Source organism: Talpa occidentalis, unplaced genomic scaffold (assembly GCF_014898055.3).
Source record: "Talpa occidentalis isolate TD23 unplaced genomic scaffold, MPIMG_talOcc4v2.1 talOcc4.8, whole genome shotgun sequence".
Taxonomy (NCBI): domain Eukaryota; kingdom Metazoa; phylum Chordata; class Mammalia; order Eulipotyphla; family Talpidae; genus Talpa; species Talpa occidentalis.
Window position 1 is genome coordinate 21361142 of NW_023605194.1, and position 23416 is coordinate 21384557.

General features: G+C 43.0%; 1 protein-coding gene across 1 annotated transcript in view; it reads right to left on the reverse strand.

Moving 5' to 3' along the window:
- The window catches only part of ABCC2 (ATP binding cassette subfamily C member 2), a 48531-nt gene that overhangs the window by 21996 nt on the left and 3119 nt on the right, over positions 1–23416 (reverse strand). Inside the window, exons 3-15 of the mRNA XM_037496489.2 lie at positions 17760–17885; positions 15554–15688; positions 15256–15363; positions 14793–14848; positions 13479–13713; positions 11464–11627; positions 10561–10738; positions 6933–7187; positions 5673–5738; positions 4322–4459; positions 3622–3768; positions 1904–1988; positions 1128–1194 (exon numbers count right to left, since the gene is read on the reverse strand). Of these exons, the coding sequence (XP_037352386.1) occupies positions 1128–1194; positions 1904–1988; positions 3622–3768; positions 4322–4459; positions 5673–5738; positions 6933–7187; positions 10561–10738; positions 11464–11627; positions 13479–13713; positions 14793–14848; positions 15256–15363; positions 15554–15688; positions 17760–17885 (1760 nt within the window). The remainder of the gene's footprint in view (positions 1–1127; positions 1195–1903; positions 1989–3621; positions 3769–4321; positions 4460–5672; positions 5739–6932; positions 7188–10560; positions 10739–11463; positions 11628–13478; positions 13714–14792; positions 14849–15255; positions 15364–15553; positions 15689–17759; positions 17886–23416) is intronic.

The window sequence follows — 23416 nt, forward strand, 5'->3', positions numbered from 1 at the left end:
AATTAACGGGATTGACTACAGTCACATTTCCTAAATTTGGCTAGTCACGGAGAATTAGCCATTTGAAGGAGCACTTGCTGAAAGCACAGATTTACTGTCCCTTTCCCCCGGAGACCTGGCAGTGTCTGGCTGTGGAGGGATTTATACTGGGTTAAACTCCTGGAAATTCTATGTGCTTGCCCTATTATTTGAGTTTCTGGAACATTAGGAGCAACAGGGACTTGTTTACAGTCTCTCTGAACTTGCCCATCAAGATGAACTCCTACCAGCTTATACTAGAACACAGGGAGCTGTGTCTTATATTCTCTACAAAGGGAGGCTTTCAGGCTGGGAGGGCTTAAAGGATGGGTCTCTGCCCCTGGGGATACATCCTGGGGAAGGCTCCAGAATCCTTGCTAAAGACTGTAGGAACAGGAGAGAAGGGTGGAAAGTCCCTGTGCAGCAAGGAGACTACACGGTGGGCTTGGTTGTGAAGAAAGATCTAGTCTGCTCAGGTCCCTGGTGTGCAGTGGCTGCTGTGTCCAGGGGATAAGCTGGGTGTACTATTAAATTCAGCGGCACAAGAAGAAGGGGTTGACTTAGGGCAGAGCCAGTAGTCTAGAGAGTGTGATGTAGGAATGGGCTACGTATACATAAAATTTCAGATCTGAAGTTGAATCTTAAAAAGGCAGCTAGCTCTTGTCTATTCTGGAGAAAGAAGCCAGATCCCAAGATTCTTAATTATTATTCTTAAATTATTAAGTTCATTTATAGAAATGAACTTAAATTGACTTCACCTTCTAGTGTATATCTTTTCCCACATCCAGAGACCCATCACATCCAGAGACCTAGGCCACTGCCAACTCTGCACTACTTCCATTCTCAATCTGGACAACAAATGTCTTTCTGGCCTCTCTGCTACAAGTGCATAATTCCAGGGCAGGAAAGCAGGTGGCAGACAGTTATGGGCAGAGGCTCAGGATCTCTGCCAGCAGCTCATTCCTCCAGGGTTTTAATCTGCATAGTATCTAACTGAACTTGTACACACAGTGCATTTTCCCATGCATTATCTGTCACAAGAAATTTCCCAACAATAGGACTGACAAAGAGGATTGAAGTAACATGAGGATGGGAAGGAGGCAACTCACTCTCGAATTGTGGCTTCTGAATCCAGGTCCCAGGAAAAGGAGGCCTCGGAAAACTGCACAGCTTTGTCTGTTCAGAAAAGGCCCCTCTTTTAGTCAGATCTAGGTCCCCATTTGTCTGTCTGCCCTTTCTTAGATCTCCTGTGTCCCCCTACACAACCTAGCAGATCCCAAGACACCTTCTGTCAGGTGCTGGCTCCTGTGCTAACAAAAGGCAATCAAAAGCTCCTAGGGTGACAGCAGAAGTTGCCTGCCTGGGAAGTCATTTTTGACTCAGGAATCCCAAACCTGTTGGCAGCCTGGATTCCTGTCTTATAGTCTCTCTGAGTATATTTCCAGTCCCTCTGTTGCCTAGTGCCCCCGTATAAATTCTTTCTCCCTTATAAACCCAACCACTCCTTCCCCAGATTCCAGATCCTACAGCTCCTCTGGCTGTGGATTCCCCCAAACCTTGAACCTCCAGAATCTGCATATTCTTTCACTCCAGCCAGCCTTCCCAATTCTACATGTTTGGCTTCATCCTGGCTTCTTCTTTCTAGAGCCTTTGCAGGATTCCCTGCTTACCCACAAAATAGCTGTCTATCCAGCTCATTTAGCAATCTCTTCTAAGTGAAAACTCAACTTCAGTAAAAACAGTATGCTTATTATGCAAATATAGGTTGATGATAAATCTCCTAGCTCTCCCTTCCAATCAGTCTGATGCTGCTGAGCTCTTGGACATTAAAGGTTTGGTGCAGCACTGTCAGTAACTTTGGGAAGCAGCTTCCAAATTCACTCACCAGAATGGCAGTCACGCCGAATGGCAGATGTGTCCAATTCATCCCCTCCCAAGTACTTCTCTAACCGTTCTACAGAAACACTGGCCTAGAGATGACACAAAGTTGCTGAAAAGTAAACATTCCATAAAAAGCACAAACAAAAAGAGGATTTTGACTTTATTATCAGCCTTTGATATGGACACACATAGTGAACCCACCTGGCTTCTTGCCCATAATTTGCCATTTTTCATGGCTGTTCTGTCCCAACCTGACCACAGACAGGGCCTCCCCTCAGCCCTGGGAGCCATCCCACTCTGGTCAGATGGAAATTAAGATGCTCTGCTTTAGCCCCTCAGAAAACTCGGGGTGGGGGCCAACTCTATTGCTGTCTCTCCAATCTTTGGATCTAGGTTCAGAAACCATCTCCTGTCTTTCTCTAAGACAAAAGCCTAACTTCTCTCTGGTTCAGGAAGCTGGATCCCCGGCATGCTATTCTTTAACTGAGTCCACACCTTGACGACCCATCCAGTGTCCTGGCCAAGTAACTGCTGGGGCCCTTGGTAGAGGAAGTGGTCATGGCACCACAGGGACCTAGCACACCTGCACAGAGGCCACGCAATCCAGCTGGCCTTAGTTTTGGCAGACGCCGCGGTCCTCCTGGACATAAGGACTGGGAGGATTTCCTACTGCTTTAACAGGGCCATTTCTCCCCTGCCTCCCTATCTTCCAGGGAGGCTGTTACAGCATCTTTTCAGTGCCACCTGGGTTTTGCGCAAGTATTGGGCTTTTGGCCTTGTCCTTGCTTAGAGTAGAACTGCAGGCTGTAAGACTACTGAGCTGCTGTGCGGATCTGTTCCCAGAAACAGAGTGCCCACTGCCGGTGCTACATCGTTGTCTACCGTTTTTGCTTGGTCCTCATTACCTTGTAACACGGGGAGCTGACACCTTTGTTGGCCTTACCTTTGTTATCTTTGTGAAAATGGTTTGAATCTAAAAAGAGGATGTTATTTCTTTACCAGTCAAGTCACTCAGCCTTTCCTAACAGCTTCCCGGGCAGGGAGGCCTTCTCCTGAACCCCGGTTCTTCCTTTGGTCTGAGCTGTCTGAAGTCGGCCACCCTGGGACGAATGCAGATGCAAATCACCGTACTCTGTCAGCATAGCTGCCTCATCAGTTGGCCACCTGCCCTGGATCTTCCTCCTGAGGCCTGTAACTGGGTCCCCTCAGCACGACTGTGCTCAGTTTTCAGGCCTCAGACACTCCCTCTGGCCCATCCAAGGCTTCCTGAACTCTAAACTCATCTTCTGACACCATGAGTCTTCCAAACTGCATAGTTTTGCTACCACAAAGCTTCATGAAAAAAGAGGGTTTTTTTTTTTCTCCCTTTGTGCTCTATTTCTCTGAAGCTATATAAAAACCTCAAGCATCTTGGGAAATGTCAGGGAAAATATGGTTTAGTAACATTCCAAGTACTGGGGTTAATCATCATAATCTCAGCAAATACTTTCATCAGCTTTGCCTCCCTGTGAGATAGAAGAGATTGGTATGATCATCCTCACTTAACAGATAAACTGGAGCTCACAGAAAGTGAGATTTTGCTAGTTTAAGCTGTTATTCTCCAGAGACCAAACAAATCCCCTAACTGAGAGTTCACCAGCAGAAACTAGAAATGAGATCTGATAGGCCAGTTGTTCTGGAATCCAAGGCATGAGTCAGCTGGCAGTGAGAGTTGCTACCTACCTGGATCAAGGACGTGATTACCATAGGAAGCATGCTCAGGGGGAAACGCAGAATGTTGAAGAGGGTGATGGATGTGAAGGCCTTCTCTGCGTCCAAGACGTTATTGCTGTCCATCAGGACATACACTGAAAATGTGGTCACAGACACCTGGAAAAGCAAAGACATGAGCAATTTTTTGCTGAAAGGGCTCAAGCTGCTGTCCTCTCATTCTCAGGAACACAATACATCAGAGTTGAGGGAGCCTTTGTGATTATTACAACAACTTCAAGTTAATGATGAGAAAACTGAGCCCAGAGGAGAAGGAAATATCTTGCCCAAGGTCACAAGGTCAATAAATGGTACTGCTGGGACCAGAGCTCAGGTCTCCTGGCTCCTATATCAATGTTCCCTCCACTAGATCCACCCTGCTTTCACCCAAAGATAGAAGCTCTCTTACTCATGGATGCCACACTCACACTGAATGTCCTGAAAAGTCACTCTGGGCTGTACAGAGCGACTGGGCTGTACAATTTGTACAACAAATTATACCTGGGGGCAAAACTAGAGTGGAGAGCACAAGGTAGGAATAGCAGCTTGGGGAGTTGAAGAGGGGGGCAGAGTTTCCAGGATTTGGGGGTCAGGCTTAGAGATGCCGGGAGTCCATCTAGAAGAGACCTTCCTCTTCAGGAAGCCGAACCAGCCCATGACTCCTGTCACTCACCAGGACGGGAGTTAAGTATAAGAGAAACATCATCACAGCTTGCATCTGACCAAATCTCAGCAGGTTCTTGAGCTCTTTCTTCCGAATGTTGTGGACTTGTGTTTTGAATGATGGTTCCCAGGCAAAATATTTCAGGATCTGATAGGATAGAGAAGAGTACAGCTTGCACAGCTCATACTGCTACCCTGAGGCATCTCACCCACCCAATGGGGTATGGTCCCCAAAATTTAGGGGGTGAATATCAGGAATACAAAGTGTGATTACAGAAAGGTAGCATATAATAGTTAGCCACCTACTATGTATGAAGTGTTTTACATACACTATCTTAACCCGTTTAATATTAGTGTGGCCAGTGGTCTCAGATTGCTGGAGACTAAAGGCTTGCCCAGGACTCAGGACTTTCAGACCTAAGCTGGGAAAGTTCTGCACAAACCAGGGAGAGTTCATTCTCTGCTTTTGTATATCCATTTTAGCAAAATGAAAAAATAAAAGCTGAGAATGCTAAATAACTTGCCTAAAGTTACTGAACTAGCAAATAGTTAGAGCTGAGCCTGAAAACCAGATCTATCTTTTTATTTTGCCACATTAGCAGAACAGGCATATCAGAATTCTATGTGGAGCAATTATCAGGGAGTTAAAAGGGGCACCTGTCTTATTTTCAAGAAGCTTACAGTCATGTTAAAATCCATGAATTCACGGGCCTCCCCTGGTGGCGCAGCGGTTGAGCGCTGGGCTGCGAAGCTGCCCACAGCCTCTGCAGTGCCGGTTCGATCCCCGGCTGCCAGCAAGGGTCCCACATGGCATGCAGACCTCTCCTGCCCTCCCGTTGCTCCCCTCAGCAATGTATTTCATCAAGTCTACCTGTTCTGCTTCCCGCTCTGGCCCTGGTGAAATCTTACCCTCCCGCGCTTCTGACTATACCCAGTGCTTGTATAAATAAATAAATCTTTAAAAAAAAAATCCATGATTTCAAAATAACATACACACATATATGTTAGATATATATATCTAATACCTATTATATATAATATGATATATATGATATATATATGAGATTGAGATATAAATATATATTAGAAAGAACTTATTGGCCACATTTGGAGAATGAAATGCATTATTTTGAAAGCTGGTAAACAGAGAGAAAGAAGCAAGCTATTTGTACACACTTTATTTTAGGGTGACCTAGTTGATTAAAGATAATTCTTCTTTATGCAGTTCCAGAAAATCAGGAGCCGAGGAACAAACCACAGGCCCAGAAGCAGAAATCCACGACCTCACCCAGGCCCAGTCAGGTCAAGACACAGCCTGCCATTATCTGCACACAGAGGCCCACCCAAGCTTGGCTTCTCACCTTAATTCCATTGAGAACCTCATTCATGATCTTTAAACGTTTGTCTTTATTCTTCATATTTTTTACCTGCCAGGAAAAAGCAAAACAAAAACAAAACACATTTCCATGTGAGAGGGTCTAGACTTGGGCTGTGTTGTTGCGGCACTTGTGCTGTCTCTTAAAGAACCCAGTGATGGGATGCCTCTTCCCCCTCTCCTCTGCCCACCCAGTCCTGCCTCCCACCTCCTTTCTGATCCTTAAACTTGCCAAGCTCATTTCTTCCCCCACAGTGGCCTGGCTGTGCCTTCTTCCCAGGTTGCTCTTCCCCCACCCTGTCAAGGGCTCGTTCCTTCACTGTCAGGCTTGTGTTCTCAGCTCAGTTAAAATGTTCCCTCCTCACAGAGGCCTTTGTTGACCACATAATCTAGAACAACCACCCAGTACTCACTATCACATCACCCTCTTTAATTCTCTGCAAGAATTTATCATGACCTTATGTTTTTCTTCTTTGCTTTCGTTTATGTCCTGACTTTGCTCCTCAAGTAATATGTAAGATCCATGACAGAAGAGTCTTATCTAATTTTCTGCTATGTTCCCAGAAAAGCAGGATGTGCAATAAACATTTAAAAAATAATTGTAAATAAATACAATATGAGTAAATGAGCAAATCACATATATCATCAACCTCACTCATCACTCACCCTGCCTATGGTTTCTGGCAGAGCTAAGGATTCCACATGTAGCAGGACTGAATGCCAGAATTTAGGCTTAATGTTTGGGTCACTCATGTGACTGCTCCACTTGGTTGTTTTGTGTTGTTATGATGGGAAAAATGGGCCAATAATCACTGTTCTAAGAGCAGCCCAGCAGAGCAGGGTGCAGATAACTATCTGCAGGTCTCTCCCTCTCCAATTAGGCTTTTCCCTCTAACATGAATGAAGATAGATCATATAAACCCTAAGAGCAGTCAGAAGATGGATGGGGAGAGAAAGCCAACTTCAGCTGGAATGGTGAAAATTCTTCCACCAACTTTGTCTTGCCCAAACTCCCATCAAGAGTTAGAATAGAAATCTGCTTGTTCTGTTCCCTACTCTGTCTCTGGTGAATCCTCTCACCTCCCTGTACCTCTGGTCTACATCCCAGTTCTTCTATGCATAAATAAATAAATAAACAAACAAACAAACAAATCTTTTAAAAAAGAGAAAATAGAGCAATCAAAAGACTTTAGACTTTGAAGAAGGTTTATATATACCCATCCCCAGGTGACACTCCTTTTTTTACCTGAATAGCCCTATTCTTGGCGACAAGTACGCCATTAATTGGGATTAGAAGCACCATAATCCCAACTCCTGCTAACACTGAGGGTCCCAACTCTGTCCATAAGAAGTAGATGGATAAGGTGATTTGCAGAACATTTGACCATAATAAGTGGAGGTAGCCGGTCACATCCATGAGCTTCTGGGCATCCACAGACATCAAGTTCACTGTCTCTCCAATGGTGTACTGCCTCCTGGCCTGGTTGGAGAGGGTCAGTGCCTAAAGAAAAAGACAAGGCCAAGGATACTGGGGGGTAAAAAGGGAAACTCAGGAAGTGAGAACACAGGAGAAGGATGGATTCTACATGGGCACAAATTCTCCCAGAAACTGGGCCTCCTTGGCCCTAAATCTTGCAGTGTTTTCTCATCCTTGATGACTCTTTCCTGTTATACTCTCCTTGCTCAACCATACATATACACCTCTTCAAACAGAAAACTCTTATTTATGCTTTAGTGTCAGCTTAGCTAGAAGAGGACATCCCTGAGTTCAAGCTGGGTGAAATAACCGTTTTGTATATTCCCATAACATCCTGTGTCCACCATTGTGCTCGTCACAGTAAACTGTAACTGTCTAGTTGTTCTATTTCTCTACCAGATGTAAACTCTGGCAGACAGGGTCTACATCTGTCCATTTCACTACTGACTATGTGGCATGCAGCAGAGATCAAATACTGAAGAAGGAAGGATGAAGGGGAAAGTGTGCATTGATCTTGGCCTTGCAGACTTTTGATGCAACAATGTTATTTTGGAGTCATACTCTTATGAGGAGGTTCCCCACAAAGACAGAGATTTAAAATGGATAGGAGGGCCTCCCCGGTGGCGCAGCGGTTGAGCGCTGGGTTGCGAAGCTGCCCGCGGCCTCTGCGGCGCCAGTTCGATCCCCGGCTACTCCCCGGCCACCGGAGGAGGGTCCCACATGGCGCGTAGACCTCTCCTGCTGCCCACTGCTCCCCTCAGCAGTGTACTTCGGTCCTTCTGCCTGCTCTGCTCCCCGCTCTGGTTCTGGTGAATTCTCTCACCCTCCCGCGTTTCTGACTGTACCCAGTGCATGTATAAACCAAACAAACAAACAAATAATAAATAAATAAATAAATAAGACATGCCTCTAGAAAAAATTAAAAAAAAATAAATAAATAAAATAAAATAAAATGGATAGGAAAGCTGCAGGCTCCATGCACCTGAAGTAAAATGACTTGTTTATTATCAGGAGTTTGTAGTCAATATTTAGATGCCTGAATCTTGTAGTGTGGGTCTTTAGTTCTCATGTTAGAGAGATCACAAGACTGATATCCACAGATGTGTCACTGACAATAATGCCTTACACAAATGCCTCAGCCGAGGGATTTGGAAAGGGGCACGGAAAGCAGCCTGCACTGTGCCTACTGTTGGAATAGATTGCATCTACCATTGGAGTAGATTGCATTCCCCCAGAAGAAAGACACCCTTATTCTAATTCTCACAAAGACAGTGGCCCAAGACACCCACCTCTCCTCTTCCTAGCAGCACTAGTGTCATGTTAATGCACAAATACACTCTTTTTAAAAACATACCAGGACCTCTCTGGTGGCGCAAGGGGTTAAGACGCAACCTATGAAGCTCGCCACAGCCACTGCAGCATGAGTTTGATCCCCAGGCAGGGAGAAACCCACATGGCACAGCAGACCTCTCCTGCCTCGCCCGCTGCTCCCCTCAGCAGTGTATTTCAGTTGATCTGTCTGTTCTGTTCCCCACTCTGTTCCCGGTGAACTCTCTCACCCCCCACAACTCTGGCCTGTACCCCAGTTCTTGCATGTATCAATAAATAAAATCTTTAAAAATAAAAAATAAAAACATAAAAGAATCCTTGGTTGTGCAGTAAAAAGAGGGAAATTTCCTAACATGTTAGGCCACCAAGGTTCTAGAGGAAACCTATGCCTCCCCTTTAGTATAGAAAAGCAGTAACAACAAAAGAAGTAATATCTAATAGTAATATCAAATTAATGACTATTCTTTTCTCAATAAACCTACAAGGTTGAAGAGTTATTGACTTAGTACTAATAGCCTTTGTCTGGAGGCATGTTCAGCCTATGTGACTGTAGGCATTAAAATGATCTAAGTCTTACTTCTCTACAAAATAGGCATAATAGACTTCATTCACAGGGCTGTGAATTGATAATGCATGTGAAAAATGTTTCATAACATTTTATAAATGAAGCATTGCTTAGACATACAAAATTACTCATTTTTAAATTCCTTTTCAGAGGCAACAGCTATTTAAAGGAAGGCCCCAGCAAAGGTTCTATGGACTATAATGCAAACTCTATGGACTATAATGATTGTAAAGCCTAGAATGTATTTAGAATGAAAATAATGTGAGTGAACCATCACAATTGTGAAAGTGTAAGTTGGTAGAAATGATTGCGGAAGCTGTTAGTGACCTCATATCCTGCAAACAGGCAGAAATCCAATTATCTCCAGAAGGAATAAGAGGCTTAAAAATTAATTTGGGAGAAGACAAATTCCAGTGTGAGAGAAGCTTAGAGTTCAAAGGTCTTGACCAGCCTTTTGATCTAAAGGTAATTGGGTGACCTCTCTGTTACTGATGAGTCAACATTTACTCAGGGACAAAGACTGGTGTTTTGGAGGGGAAAGCAAGGGAGAAAACCAGGAAATGTGCCAGACAGGACAGGACAGTGGGCATGCTGCAGCGGTGGAAGGAAAAGAGGAAGAAAGGACAACTGGGTGATATTCTTCCTATAAAAAGTCCTACCCCTCCTGTGTGAATTTGCTCCTCAGGCTTATCATCACTCTATTCTATTTTAATTTTTCTTCCATTTAATTTATTAAAAATTTGAGATATAATTGATGTCCCTTTCTTAAGGGACAGAATGAGACTTTGCCTTGGTATCTAGGATATAAAGGAAACACAGTTAAAAGCCATAAAGGGAAACCATAAAACAAGACATCAGAGGGAAGACCAAAAAATTCATCTTGAGAGACTGGAAAAGTTGTCACATCTGCAGAACTCAGTGGCCACAGCAAATGTATTTGCATGTTGAAAAAAGGAGTCAGCTAGGGGAGGGGCTGGTCAGCCACAAAAGACTAGAAAGAGGAGTTGCGTGTGGAGATGGAGGCCTGGCCCACGAACATTCCAGGCCATGGAAAAATGGTAACAGGTGAATGCACCAGGTCTTCTGAGTACAGTATCATCTAATATTTGGTTTGAATTTTGGTGGTTTTGAGAGTCTGCCCTTTGCCAGCTTCTTTTCTGATTTCACATTCTTTCTCAAGCCATTCTTACCTGGTCTCAAGAGGCAGGAAGAGGTATGTAAGTCTTTGAAGCTGAAAGGAAGGTCCTGGCAGCAGAATGACTTGCCAACTTTTCCCTGGATTGCACCCTCCCCCCAATACACACACACATGCACACACCCTATACCTAAGTTCACATTTTTCATATTTTGATTTCCAAAGAAAGCTCTAGGAAGGCTGTGTGGTTAGTCAAAATCATGTATTGAAGTCAATTATCATTTCCAACAGATTTTCCTCTAATCTTGGAATAAATGCTCACATTTGAAAGGGTACTATCTTTGGTGATACTGACATAGTCCTCTTACCTTCTTGTACACAGATGCCAAGATGGTTGTCCGTACATTTGCACCAAGCATGAAGCACAGCTGAAAGTACCTCTGAAGGCAGAGAGACTGCATGAGGGCCACAGCAAATAAGAGGATTGAATAGAGGTAGCCCTTCCACAGGTATGTGTCACGGTCATTTGCGAAGGAGATCAGCAATCTGCCAGAGCAAGACCAAGTAAGTGGTGCTCCTCACTCTGCCGAGGAACAGCCAGCTACCCAACCCTTACCCTGTAGGTAACAGAGGTGATCAGAACCACCCAATGCCTCTGGGAGACCTTATTTTTGCTTGGAAATGGGCAGCAAGAGCTAAGGGATGACGCGGGCTGTTAGAAGGTACAATGAAAGAAATGCTCTCCAAAGCTGCTGTTGCAATGTCTTCCCCCAACCCCTGGTGAAAGAACTTTGTGGAAAAGGTTAATTAGTTCCTGAAAAGGACTTAGAATGCATATCCAGCCTAGTTAGAAAGACTTCCCTGGGAGGGCAATTCATCCCAAAGATCCCCACAGACCGTAATCACTTGTGATTAACCTGAACCTCTGCCCTCCCCATACTGTGATGTGGAGGATGTGGTTACAGACACTAGGTAGACCTCCTAGAACTGCTGCCCAGTTCCTGGGCATGGCTCAGCTCACAGCAGGAATATGGGACAAGAAAGAGGCTCTAAGAAGTGTCTGTCATCCTTTGAGTGGAGGGATGTAGGAAAGAAGAAGGCTAATGGACATCTCCTCTTAGACCTAGAAAACTGCCCTGTGCTTTTCATGAACACAGTGCTGCAAGGTGAAAAAAATTTATGAGCATTTAGAAATAATAAATGTAATCCTAAGCCTCTGCTGTATACACCAGGTGCAAAGAGGAAAGAGGCATGGGAGGCCCGGGACTCACTTCAGCAGCTGAGGATTCAGAAACATGAAGAGGTCATGAACTAGCTTTAGCAGGAACGATTGCAGGAGGGTGACATAGAAGGTTTTGAAGAGAGCCTTGACCAGCCAGGACTTGGGATAGTCTTTCGTAGTCCCAGAATCCTTTTTTTTCTTTTTAATTTCTTCCTAGGTGCAAAACCAAACAACAACGGACATGAGGCTCTGAATAGCTCCAAGAATTAACCCCTGGCCCACTGCCTTCTTTGTGCAGGTTTTTGTCTTCTCACCCCTGTCTGGTAACCATCCCCCCTTACAGCTGCCATCACTGGTCCCCTTCCCCCATGTAACTGATTCTTGTAATCTGTTTTAGATTAGGACAACAGGGAACTAAGCTGGTGATGATGCCACAAAAAAAGAGAGAGAGAGAGAGAGAGAATAAACTCTGGCTGGAGGCAGAGGAGCAATCCTAGAGTGAAGGGTGTATGCATATACACACACATATGTATTACCGTGTGTATATCTGGTGACTACAGGTCTTTTTGTTCTTTTCTTGCTTGTGGTTGTTGAGAGATGTTATCAGTGAAATCACATTCCCTTATATGTTGAAATTCTAACCCCCAATACCTTAGAATGCACCCTTATTTGGCTATAGAGTCTTTGTAGATGTAACCAGTTGAAGATGGGGTCACTAGGGTAGCCCTTACTCCAATACGATTGGTGTGGTTCAACAAAGAGAAGGTCTGTGATGACAGAGCCAGAGACTGGAGAGATGCAGCTACAAGCCCAGGCAGAGGAGGCAAAGCAGGCTTCTCCCCTTCAGCTTTCAGAGGCGTTTTTGGCCCTGCCAATATTTTGATTTCATACTTCTGGCTTCCTGAGCTAGAAAACAATACATTTCTGTTGTGTTGACCAACACAGTTTATGGTCCTTTGTTATGGTGGCCCCAGGAATCTAATACGTGGGACATCACCACTCATCAGCCTCTTCCTTTCCCCATCGGTTGGCCTCCTCATTGCATTCCCCAGTGTCCCACCATGTCCCAAATTCTAGCTTCTCAGGCTCAGTTTCTAGATTTTTCTACCAGTGACATTGCTCATAATTTCTCTTGCTGAATTCCAATCTGATCATCTCTCTTGCCTGGACAGCTCTCCCCCAGCTTCCATGCTTGTACCCCAACAGTCCAGTCTTCTACCCAATTGGACTCTTAAAAATATAAATCTAATCACATTTTTCTCATCTGCACAAAACATTTCACTGGCTTTCCAGAAGACCTAAAATCAATCCAGGATCCTTATCATGGCCTGAAGTGGATACCACCAAGGGTCTACAACACTTCATCCCCATCCACCCTCCTGCACTTATCTCACCCCCACACACAGCCTCTCTCCACACAGCTGGGCTGCCTTTCAGAGTTCCCCTCATCCTTGGACTAGAATTCCTGCCTCCTGATGACCAGATGGATCCTTTTCTTCATTTGGGTCTCTGCTGGCACATGACCTCGTCTAAGAGTCTCTTCTCTTGTTCTAAAGTAGTACTTCACTCCAAACACATGAACATGTATTACTTTCCTAACAGCTCCTTTAACTCTCAAAAAGTAACCTATGAATTTGGCTCCAAGTTTCTTTTCTAGCTCTCTGAAGATGAGGACTCCTTTATGCTGTTCCTTGTACCCAGTGCCAGAATGGTCTCTGACATACAGTGGCACTCAATAAATATTCTTGAGTGAATAAATCAACTAAATGCTAATACTAAATCCCACACAATTCTAATAATGTCTATGTATCAATTTATTTTATTTTTCTATTTTTTAGAATATTCTATTATAGAAAATTTCAAATATACCCAAATGGAAAGAATCATATATTATATACCCATGTATCCATCATCAAGGTATTATTAGTATTGTGAATACTGTGAATAATATAAAATGCACTGTATAAAGTTCTGTAAAAACGTAATGACAGAATCACCAGAACACTGAAGTGCTCTTGCCCGAGACACACAGCACATTCACACAGACGCTCATAGGAAAGTTACCAGGACAAGGACATCTTGGCTTTGACTCTGGTTCTTGTTCAAGCCATGTGGCCTGGCTCCAGAGCTCTGCTTGGCTTTCTTTTGCTGCTGTCTCTGGAATGCCTTCCTGGCCTTCTGCAGCAATCTTGTCATGTGTGGTTCAAACTTGCTGACTAGTGTCTTGGTTTTAATCTCTTGATCAACCTCCCAGACATCTTCGAGTGTTAAAGGATGCTTGTAGCCTTTCAAAACGATGCTAGAACAAGAGTAACCCCCAGACTGAGACCCTCCATGCTGGGTCACAGGCTGTTCTAGATTCTTCTATCAGGCTTGCCCCCCAGTTCCAGGATGAAGGGAGAGAAAGATGGGACTTCTCCCTTGCCCCACAACCCCATATATTGACTCTTTGAACTTCACAGGAGTGGGGAGAGCAGAAAGGAAGTAGGTGGGGTGATGGAAGGTAATAAAAGATAAGAGGAGAAGGGGAAGTTGAGGGTCATTATTGCATTATGAGCCAAAAGAGTATCGTCTCCCCTGCTCCTTCCTCCTCCAACACTAGCTGTCCCCTTGTCACTCTGGGGCCTGGAGGAACCTCCACCACACCCTGAGGTAGCTGAGCAGACCTGAAGGCTGCGTCTACCTACACTGTCCTTCCAGATCAGACTCCCCAAGCAGGGATGTTAGAACATGGATGGAAAATCAAGTACATCTTTATTTTTACTGGCTTCTTCCTAAAATCTAGCCTTTCCTTCTAAAACGCATGTAGGCAACCGGCCAGAATTACAAAATGGAGAGCCTATACCTTTGTCACCAGCACACATCAAAGGTTTTTCTGCCACTTGTTCATGCTCATTACTACTTTGAAGTCATTAGACTCACCCCTGAGTTTAATGCAACAGTAAAGAAGCACTAGTATTATTATATCGCAGATTTTTGAAAATATTTTTAAAGGTATAGAAAATCTAGGTAACTATTTCAATGTATTTGTTTCCCTCTATAATCCTGGCAAGGGGCCCACGGACTGCAAGAGACAAGATTCTTGCTCCAGATTCTCTCGTAGCCCAGGCCTGTTATTTCAGCCTTTCTCCTCCAAGTCTATGCCACACTGCCTGTCCCTAATTTCCTTTTTCTGTCCTCCTACCTCCTTTTCCCAGTGTCCTTTCTTTTCTCCATGAGCCCAAGGTCACCAAGAACAAATTCCCCTCCATCCTCTGCCTAAGTAGAGGAGAAATGCAGATCAAAACAGCATTTTTTTTTTTAAAATTAAGATTTCCATCATTTTCAGAAGAGTGAGGGGTGGGAATATAAATGACCTATATGCCTGGTATTTCCTACCTGTTGTACCAGCTGAAGGTAATGTTACTCAGAAATGAAGCTGTGGATGATGGATCCTGTAAGACACAAAAATCCAGAAATTACGTCAACTGGAAACAGAAACTCTATATGGGACTCTAACATCAGAAACTGATTTTTCTAAATATGATGTTATGCCAGAAACTAGATGTGGTGCTGAAGTAGGCTGGTCATCAATCTTATTTGGAGACTCTAAGGTCACAGGTAGAATGACAACTAGTGACTTTCAGGCATAGATGGATGGACTGTCTGTGTTGAAGATTGGTGAGTCCATGTGCAAGTCACTATTTCTATACTCTAACCCCCTTCCTTTCCTTATGTCATGAAATGGTCTATAGTACATCCTGTGGGATCTCCATGAGACCCAGAATCTCAGTTATACTTGCCAAGATACCATTCAAATAGATAATATAGGAGGTGGGCACAGACATATTTAGAGTCTCACATTTGATGAATTATCTTTTTCTGAAAATGCTGAAAGGATCAGGATCAGGATCTGCAGTCCATAGCAGATGAAGAAGAGGCAAGAGTAGACCAGATTCGAGTTGCTATCCTAAGGGGGGAAAAGAGAAAATGAGCCAGAAAAAAGAAAATGATCTAGCCTCTCTGGATCAAGTCTATGTGAGTCTACTATGAAATCCCCAATTGCAATTCTATCATGGAGCTCAATTTATTTTATGCCACTTATGCCAGCTTAGAAGCTGCCCAGCAGTGCCTCCTCGAGCCACCTCTTTCCTCCATACCTTCAAGAGTGTCCGAATCAGGGTCTGAAATTGGAAAGTGCCACAGAGTATTGAGAGAAGCCAGAACAGGGACAGGAACCAAGAGTCCTTCTGCACACACCATCGCCTGCTGTGTTGAATCATCAAAACCAGGAGCTAGGGGGAAATTCACAACAATTTCTGAAAAATATTTTCACTAACCAAGGACAAGAGGCAAGAAGGATGTCAGGGAACAGGGACAAAATGGGAGTCAGAGGAAGAGGTTGTTATAACTAATCTCCTGTTAATAATCTAATGCTAAAATGTCAATTTCCTCTCTGATACCATCCAACTCACCCTTTCAGGGCCTCATGCTCTCCCTGCAATCCCCTTCTTCACCCCATCTCATTTACCACCCTTGGGTAGGGGGTTAGCCAAGAATGCAGAGGGTTGTTAATCTGCTTTTTTTGTTTGTTTTAAATCAGCACCATGCTGTTTATTTAACAAGATAGAAAAAACAAAACAAACACTTGTCCCCAAGGTCAAATATATACATTTGAAATATTTGAAATATTTATATAATAGAACCATGCCATAGTTCAATGTTAGGAACAGTGTTTTCAAATGTCCTCTTAAGACATCATCTGCATTTTTTTTTTTTCCTATGGGACCCTCACCAGTGGCCGGGGAATGAACCAGCAACGAGCGCTGCAGAGGCTGTGGGCCGCCTCGCAGCCCAGTGCTCAACAGCTATGCCACCAGGGGAGGCCCCATCATCTGCATTTTAATGGAGTTACTTGGAGAGGTAGAAAACCTTTTCAAGACCCAAGAAAATTAACTTCAGGATCTAGAGAACTCAGGTGGGGGAGGCAGATTCTGTGGTAGTGAGTACAAATTGTCTGTACTGAGACTTCCTAATATCAGACTAAGTAATTTTTTAAATCTTGCATTGTATCATTTCACTTGGCTATAGTAAGTTTTGGTTTCCTAGACCCAGTGCTGTGTCAATAAACCATTATTCTGAAAAAAATCCATGATTTATAACATTTGCCAGTTTCCATGATATAAAGACTTCTACCATAGTGGATTTCAAGTTACTAAACTCCCCAGGCAGGGCTAGGAAGAGACTGCACCTAATCAGCACTATGAGCTGTCTCCAGCTTTGGTGTATAACATGAGTAACAAACAAAAACATAAAATGAAATAAAATAAAAACAAAAAAATACTTGGGGCCAGACAGAGTGAATTGAGAGCAGAAAACTGCACTCCACACACCTGGCCTAATGGGACAACTGCTACTTGGTCCTGGCTGACCGCAGCCTGTGGGGATGTAGCCAAGTGGCCAGACATTCTGATTTTTCAAGGAAGTGTGGAAATCCAAACAAGTATGTGGCATCTTCCTCTTTTAAAATGATGGCAACCAAATTAATTTGTTTTTAAACACTGTATAAGCCCTCCAAAAGCCATGCCTGACAGAGGGACATAAGTTTCTGCCACCAAGTTTGTTTATTTTTTCCTTTACTGAGGCAATGGTGGTTTACAGCACTGTATTGATTTAGGGGAATATGTTCACACTCCTGAGATGTATGTCACTATCACATCCCCACCATTCAGGCACCCAGAGTCCTTTACCTTAGGCCCTAGTGTCCTTGTGTCCCCTCCCTCTCTCCCATCCCCATTCCCCTGCCCCTCCAGTTGCCACAATTCTGCAGTCACATTTCTAGTGTTTATTTTGGTTTAGTTTTGTCAGTTCCTTTGTGTGACTGGTTTGTATGTTTTTTCTATATTCCACATATCTCATCAGATTTATACAAACATTCAGAGACTCGGTGATGCATTGATTAAAGTCACCAATAAATTTAAAGGCAATATTTACAGCATTTAGAAAATTCTCTGACATCAAAAAACTGCATCTCGGGCTTCCTTGCCCCTCCCAGGCCTGGGAGTCCCACTTTATTTCTGCTCTTTTTCTTCTCAATAAACTTTTTCTAAAAAAAAAAACAAAAACAACCTGCATCTCACCTGTGATCTTTAGATGGTAAGATACACAGTCAGTGAAGCTAGCACACTAGAGAAAAGTCTCTATAAATTTTGCTTTGACCCATTACAACTAAGTTTTGCTTCACCATAGTTCCCTTGAAAAAATTAGATGAAATTGGTCTTGATTTTCTTCCAAAAGAGAAAATTTCAGTTAGATGACTATGAGCATAGAGAAGAAAAAGAGAATGGGTGTGATGATGGGTCTTACCCATGTGCCCAGGTACAGACTTGGATTGGTGTATCTAATGGCAGGGACTGAGGCTGGCCCAGAGTCTTCTGTGAGCACAAGGGCCAGCTCTGTGGCTGCAAGAATAAGAAGAAACCCAACAAGCACCTGAAAGGGGGAAAAGACCATTGTTAGGAGGATATCGTTCTCTTTTGTTGTTTATTTTATTTTGTTTGTTTATTTCATAGAGGTAAGGGTGCTTTACAATAGTGTATATGATTTGGGGGTATAGGTTCACACATCTCCTTCTGATATATGTGACCATACCATATCGACCACCAAAGCACCACTAATCTCCCACCATATTCCATTGGATCCCCTCCCCTCTTTAAGTAGTGTGTTACATGTTTGCCTTTAGGAATATCAGGAGTTAAAATAGAGCAAGCTGGAGCTAACGCACCCACCCCAAGGATGACTAAGTAATGAGACTACAAACCAGCAGACCATTCCCAAGCCAAGGAAAAGGAGAAGCTCTTGCTACAGGTGTACACTTATTAATCTGGTGCAAATTGATTAGAAATGCTTTAGAAATTGATTAGAAATATAACAATCTATATCAAAAAGGACTAAGCTTTTTTAGAACGCAATCTTGGGTCAAGGGCCATTTCAGAAGTGAGACATTCCTATCATCTCAACTTCTTTTCTGAGTCTGGAGAATTCAAAAGGCAAAGAATGGAATTCCACAAAGAAGTTGGAGGAAGAAAATCTTACTTTCCAGTGCTAACCTGTGTTGGTAGAGGAACGGGGGACCTGTAGTAAAAGTACATCTACAAAAAGAACCTCAGCAAAGTGGACCAAAAGAAAAAGAAGTGTGAAAGACAACGAAACTTCCTGTAAATGGAAGACAGCACTGGAGAATGACAGGTAAATCATCAAAGATATGATTCCTTCATTGCCCTGGAAAATGCCATCAGCCAACCTGCTTTAATGGGACATTGTGCAGCTAAGCACCTGAGGCCAGAAATCAGAAGTTAATGAGAGGATCTGAAAAATGCACATTGAAATCAAAAGGACATTCCCGACACGAAGGAGGCCAGGATCCTGAAACAATCAGAGAGAAAAGCAAAGGTGGGCAAGGGAAAATAACTCTGGAACATTCTGCGGGAAACTAATCCTCCTACAGTGGCTGTTTCTCCTGAAAAGGGGGTGCTCAGGCCTGTCCTTGAAGCATCTGCTGCTCGAGGTTGTTGACCCAGAGGTAGTGATAACTTCTACCCCCGTACTATGTTTGCCCCTTAGACCGGAATTGCAGCTCTGGCCGGAAAGATGGAGGAAGAAGCACAGTCACCATGAGAGCCAGACAATGTCAGGGGAAAAGTGTCCCTGCAGAGAGAGACTAGGTTTGTCTGCAGCTCCATAGGGGACAAGCATGGGTACTGGAGGAGCAAGGGCTGTGCTGTATTCCTCCTCACTATTGGAAAATTGTCCCCCCCAAACCTGGAGGACAATGTGTTGTGCCCCAAATGTGTCCGAAAGAATAGGGTACTGATGAAAAGCCTCCAGTGAGATAACAATGCCAGGGAAAATGTCACAGGCGATTAGTTAATGATAAAATGATGACTACTGCCAATTCTGGGGTGGGGATGACACTGAACCCGGGGACCCTCCATGCCCCGACACTAAGTTTAATGACTTCAGTATTTTAAGTCAAAGTGAAAGCTGCTGGGCCTCCCCGGTGGCACAGCAGTTGAGCGCTGGGTTGCGAAGCTGCTCGCAGCCTCTGCAGCACCAGTTCGATCCCCAGCCACCGGGCGAGGGTCCCACATGGCACACAGACCTCTCCTGCCGCCCACTGCTCCCCTCAGCAGTGTACTTTGGTCCTTCTGCCTGTTCTGCTCCCCGCTCTGGCTCTGGTGAATTCTTTCACCCTCCTGCGCTTCTGACTGTACCCAGTGCTTGTATAAATAAAGAAATAAATCTTAAAAAAAAAAAAAAAAGTGAAAGTTGCTATTCTCACCCCACTTCCCCAAACATATTGTTATGTATATCAAACAAACTTTTTCAAAGTTTTCTTAATAATCTGAGGCTTAGTACATGTTTCTGGGATTAAAAACAGGGTACTTTTTCAGTATTTCCAATTATAACTGTTCTATATATTTCTACTGTTTAAAGATTACTTCCAAATCATAAATGCAGAATATATATTGCATTTAAAATGTGCATGTATATAAATCATTATATTGTATTTTAGGAAACCACTTTTATTATATACAGATTATCATGTTTTAACCAAAAAGCATGAAAAAAGGACCAAAAAGGTCCTCCTACAAAAGCAATTAAAAAAATTGCTAACTAATGAATGCAAATATGGACATAGAATACAAATGGATAATTTAAAGAAAAAGAAACATAACAGCTTGTAAACATATGAAAAGGTGCTTGGCTTCACTAAGAGTAGTGCAATTTCCAATTATGACATGCCATTTTTCACTTAACTGATTAGCAAATATCAAAAGTTTGATAATAGAATGTCAATGAAACTGAGGAAAAATCTCTATGAAAAGCAACTTGCACTGTCTAAAATTTTGAGTCAATTTCATTTCTAGCTTATCCTATTAGTGGTGAAATTCACACAGTTCTGTGACTATACAAAAGCCACTGAAATAAGTAGTCGAAATGGGTAAGTTTTATTACATGTGATTTATACCTCCAGAAAGCACTTGCTTCTTTCTTCAAGTGATACCTGGGGGCACCTGGTATCTTTATCTTTCTTTCTTTTTGAAGTAACCAGTTTATGACAATGTATGTGATTTTTAGCACTTGAAGGTGCTGCGGCCATCTGCAGTCATGTGCTCACTGATAACTGGCTTGGTATGCTGAGGTTATCAGAGAAAATATGAGAACCATCAGTTCCTATCGATGATGTTAAGCTGCTAAATTAACAAGTTCTGGGTCTGCCCTACCTCTGGGCTTCTTGTTATATAGACAATAAATTCCAATAGGTATGACTTGTAGGTGGGATAGTCTTACCTCAAATATACCTATTCTTTGTAGTCAGCCATGACAGAGAACAAGAATAGGAAAAGGACTGAAGCAACAGTCTTAAAGTTCTGTTTATGGATCTGCTCACGGTAATGCCAGTCACTTCATTCTCTCCCCCACCCCAGTTCATCACTGCAAATCACTGGCAACAGCTATATTTGCCCTTCCACCCCCAACCGAGCTAACATGAAAGTACTCTCTAGAGAAACTGAATGTTTTCCCTGTGGAGGGCTAGGTGGGTAATGTGGACATTGGTGCCCCATCCTCATTTGACCTGCAGTAGGGATAGAAAGGTACAGCCCAAGATCTGCTCTTGGGGGAAGTTGCTAAGTCCAGAGTGTGGTCCAGGGCTCAGACCTGACAGGTTCCCATCAAGAAAAGACCAACTAGGGAAGTAGATTTACACAATGGTCGCTGTAGAGCAACCCATTCCAGTCACACATGTTCATAACTTAAATCCTTTATTCATAGATGCAAACAATGCACTAATAACCACCAGAAAGCTGAGAAAAAACAGGGTAAGAATATAGCCAAGATAATTAAACAGAATTGATTCTGGGATGAACCAAACAGAAATCATTAAGGGAACAAAAGAGAATTTTTAATTATATTAAAATTAATACCCTTTGAGAAGTCATTACATCCTTTAATAGACTGCTGTTAATAGAGAGTATATTTACATATTAGGAAAAATTCTTAGAAATTAAACCCATGATTGCTAGAAGAAAGGATTTTTTTAGGATCGCTGGAAGAAAAAATGGGGAACATAGAGAAAAAGAAAAATTTAAAAAAGAGGGTGAGACATTGAGAAGCATCAATTTAGAGACTCTAATATCTCAGATGTTCTGGAGAGATGAAACTTCAAAACTGGAGGAAATGAAAAGAATAATGTGTGGACATTTCTTAGATAAGAAATTCTTAGATAAGAAAGACATGAATCTTCAGTTTGAAAGTGTAGAACTCATTAAACAAAAAAAGACTCATGTAAACAGGACTCATAAAGTTTCAGAACATCAAGAATAAAGAGGTAAAAGCTTCTAGAAAGGATAACAAATACTTAGAAGAATTCTAACTCAGTAGCACAGGATGTTGGGGAACATGATGACATCATTAGGGTTAACTTTTTTTCGAACCTAGCATTCCATATGCCAATGAACATTTTCAGAAAGCAAGGGCTCAGAGACTTTATTTACTGTTGCTGTTCCTGAAAATTTTATTTGAAGAGCTTCTCCAGATCCAAGAAATCTGAGGATATCAATTATCTCACCTTACATAAGATGCAGAGTCTAAAATTAATGGCAGATTATTTTTAGGTGTAAAGGTAACCAACAGAAGAACTGAAAATAACCATGCAAAATTAAAAGGCAGAAAGAAGGGAAGAGAAGAAAGGAAGTTAGAGAGATGGGTCAATGAGCTAAATTGTGTTTCACAAAACACAGAAATTAGTCTTTTTGAAGTTAACTGTTCAAGAAATAAAAACATTATTTGCAGACATGGAAGTAACTCTCTAAGTAATTTTATTTTATTTTTTTATAATTTTGTTGTTTTTTTTAAAGTCTTTTTTTAATATATATATATTTATTTATTTATACATACAAGCATTGGGTACAGTCAGAAGTGCCGGAGGGTGAGAGAATTCACCAGAGCCAGAGCAGGGACTAGAACGACCGAATCGCCAGAGCCAGAGCAGGGACCAGAACGACCGAAGTACACTGCTGAGGGGAGCAGCAGGCAGCAGGAGAGGTCTGCACGCCATGTGGGACCCTCGCGGTAGCTGGGGATCGAACCGGTGCTGCAGAGGCTGCGGGCAGCTTTGCAGCCCAGCACTCAACCGCTGCGCCACCAGGGGAGGCCCCCTTTAGATTTTAGATTGCAGCTAACTTGAGGTCATCGGCATGTATGTTCATGGAATCCTGAATCTAATTTGTCTTTCTAAAGCCCGCTCTATAGGTCAGGAAAGATTGGGGGGCGGGGGCGGAGTAAAAAGAAGCAGATATCAGATTTTATAATGTAACATCACAACTTAGATTAGAGGGTCTATCAGTTTCCAGAAGATCTTCTCTGCACGAAACAGGCAGCTGGCGGAGAGGGTCTTCCTCTCATTTCTCCACCCAGTACTGCCTGTCCTTTCCATTTTTTCCCTACTCAGTTGTATCACTGTGAGTACTCACCCCCTTCCTCTGTGATTGTTTAGATTCATGGAAGACTGGGAAAGCTCTGTTTCAGATCCAAGTTTTGGAAGATGAGCAATGGTTGAATTGCCCAAATGATATGAAGGACACATTATATAGTTCATTTTCACATCATGGTAGATGTCAACTGAATCAGGGTCTCCTGATTTATTAGCATAGTTTAAAGGTAGGTAGTCCAGTGTTTATTCTGAAATACTGAAAAGACATCTCTCTGACTGATTGATTACTCATCATTGGTGTTTAGAGATTCTAATAGCCATAAGATTCAAGGGTCAGGCCTTTCTGGTGGTGCACGGTGTTAAAGTCTCAGCACTACAAAGCTATTGGCAGCCACTGCTTGAGTTCGATCTCAGGCCAGGGAGCTAACTCGCCTGTTGCAGCAGACCTCTCCTGTCTCACCAGTTGTTCTGCTCAGCAGTGTATTTCAGTGGATCCGCCTGTTCTGTTTCCTACTCTGTCTCTGGT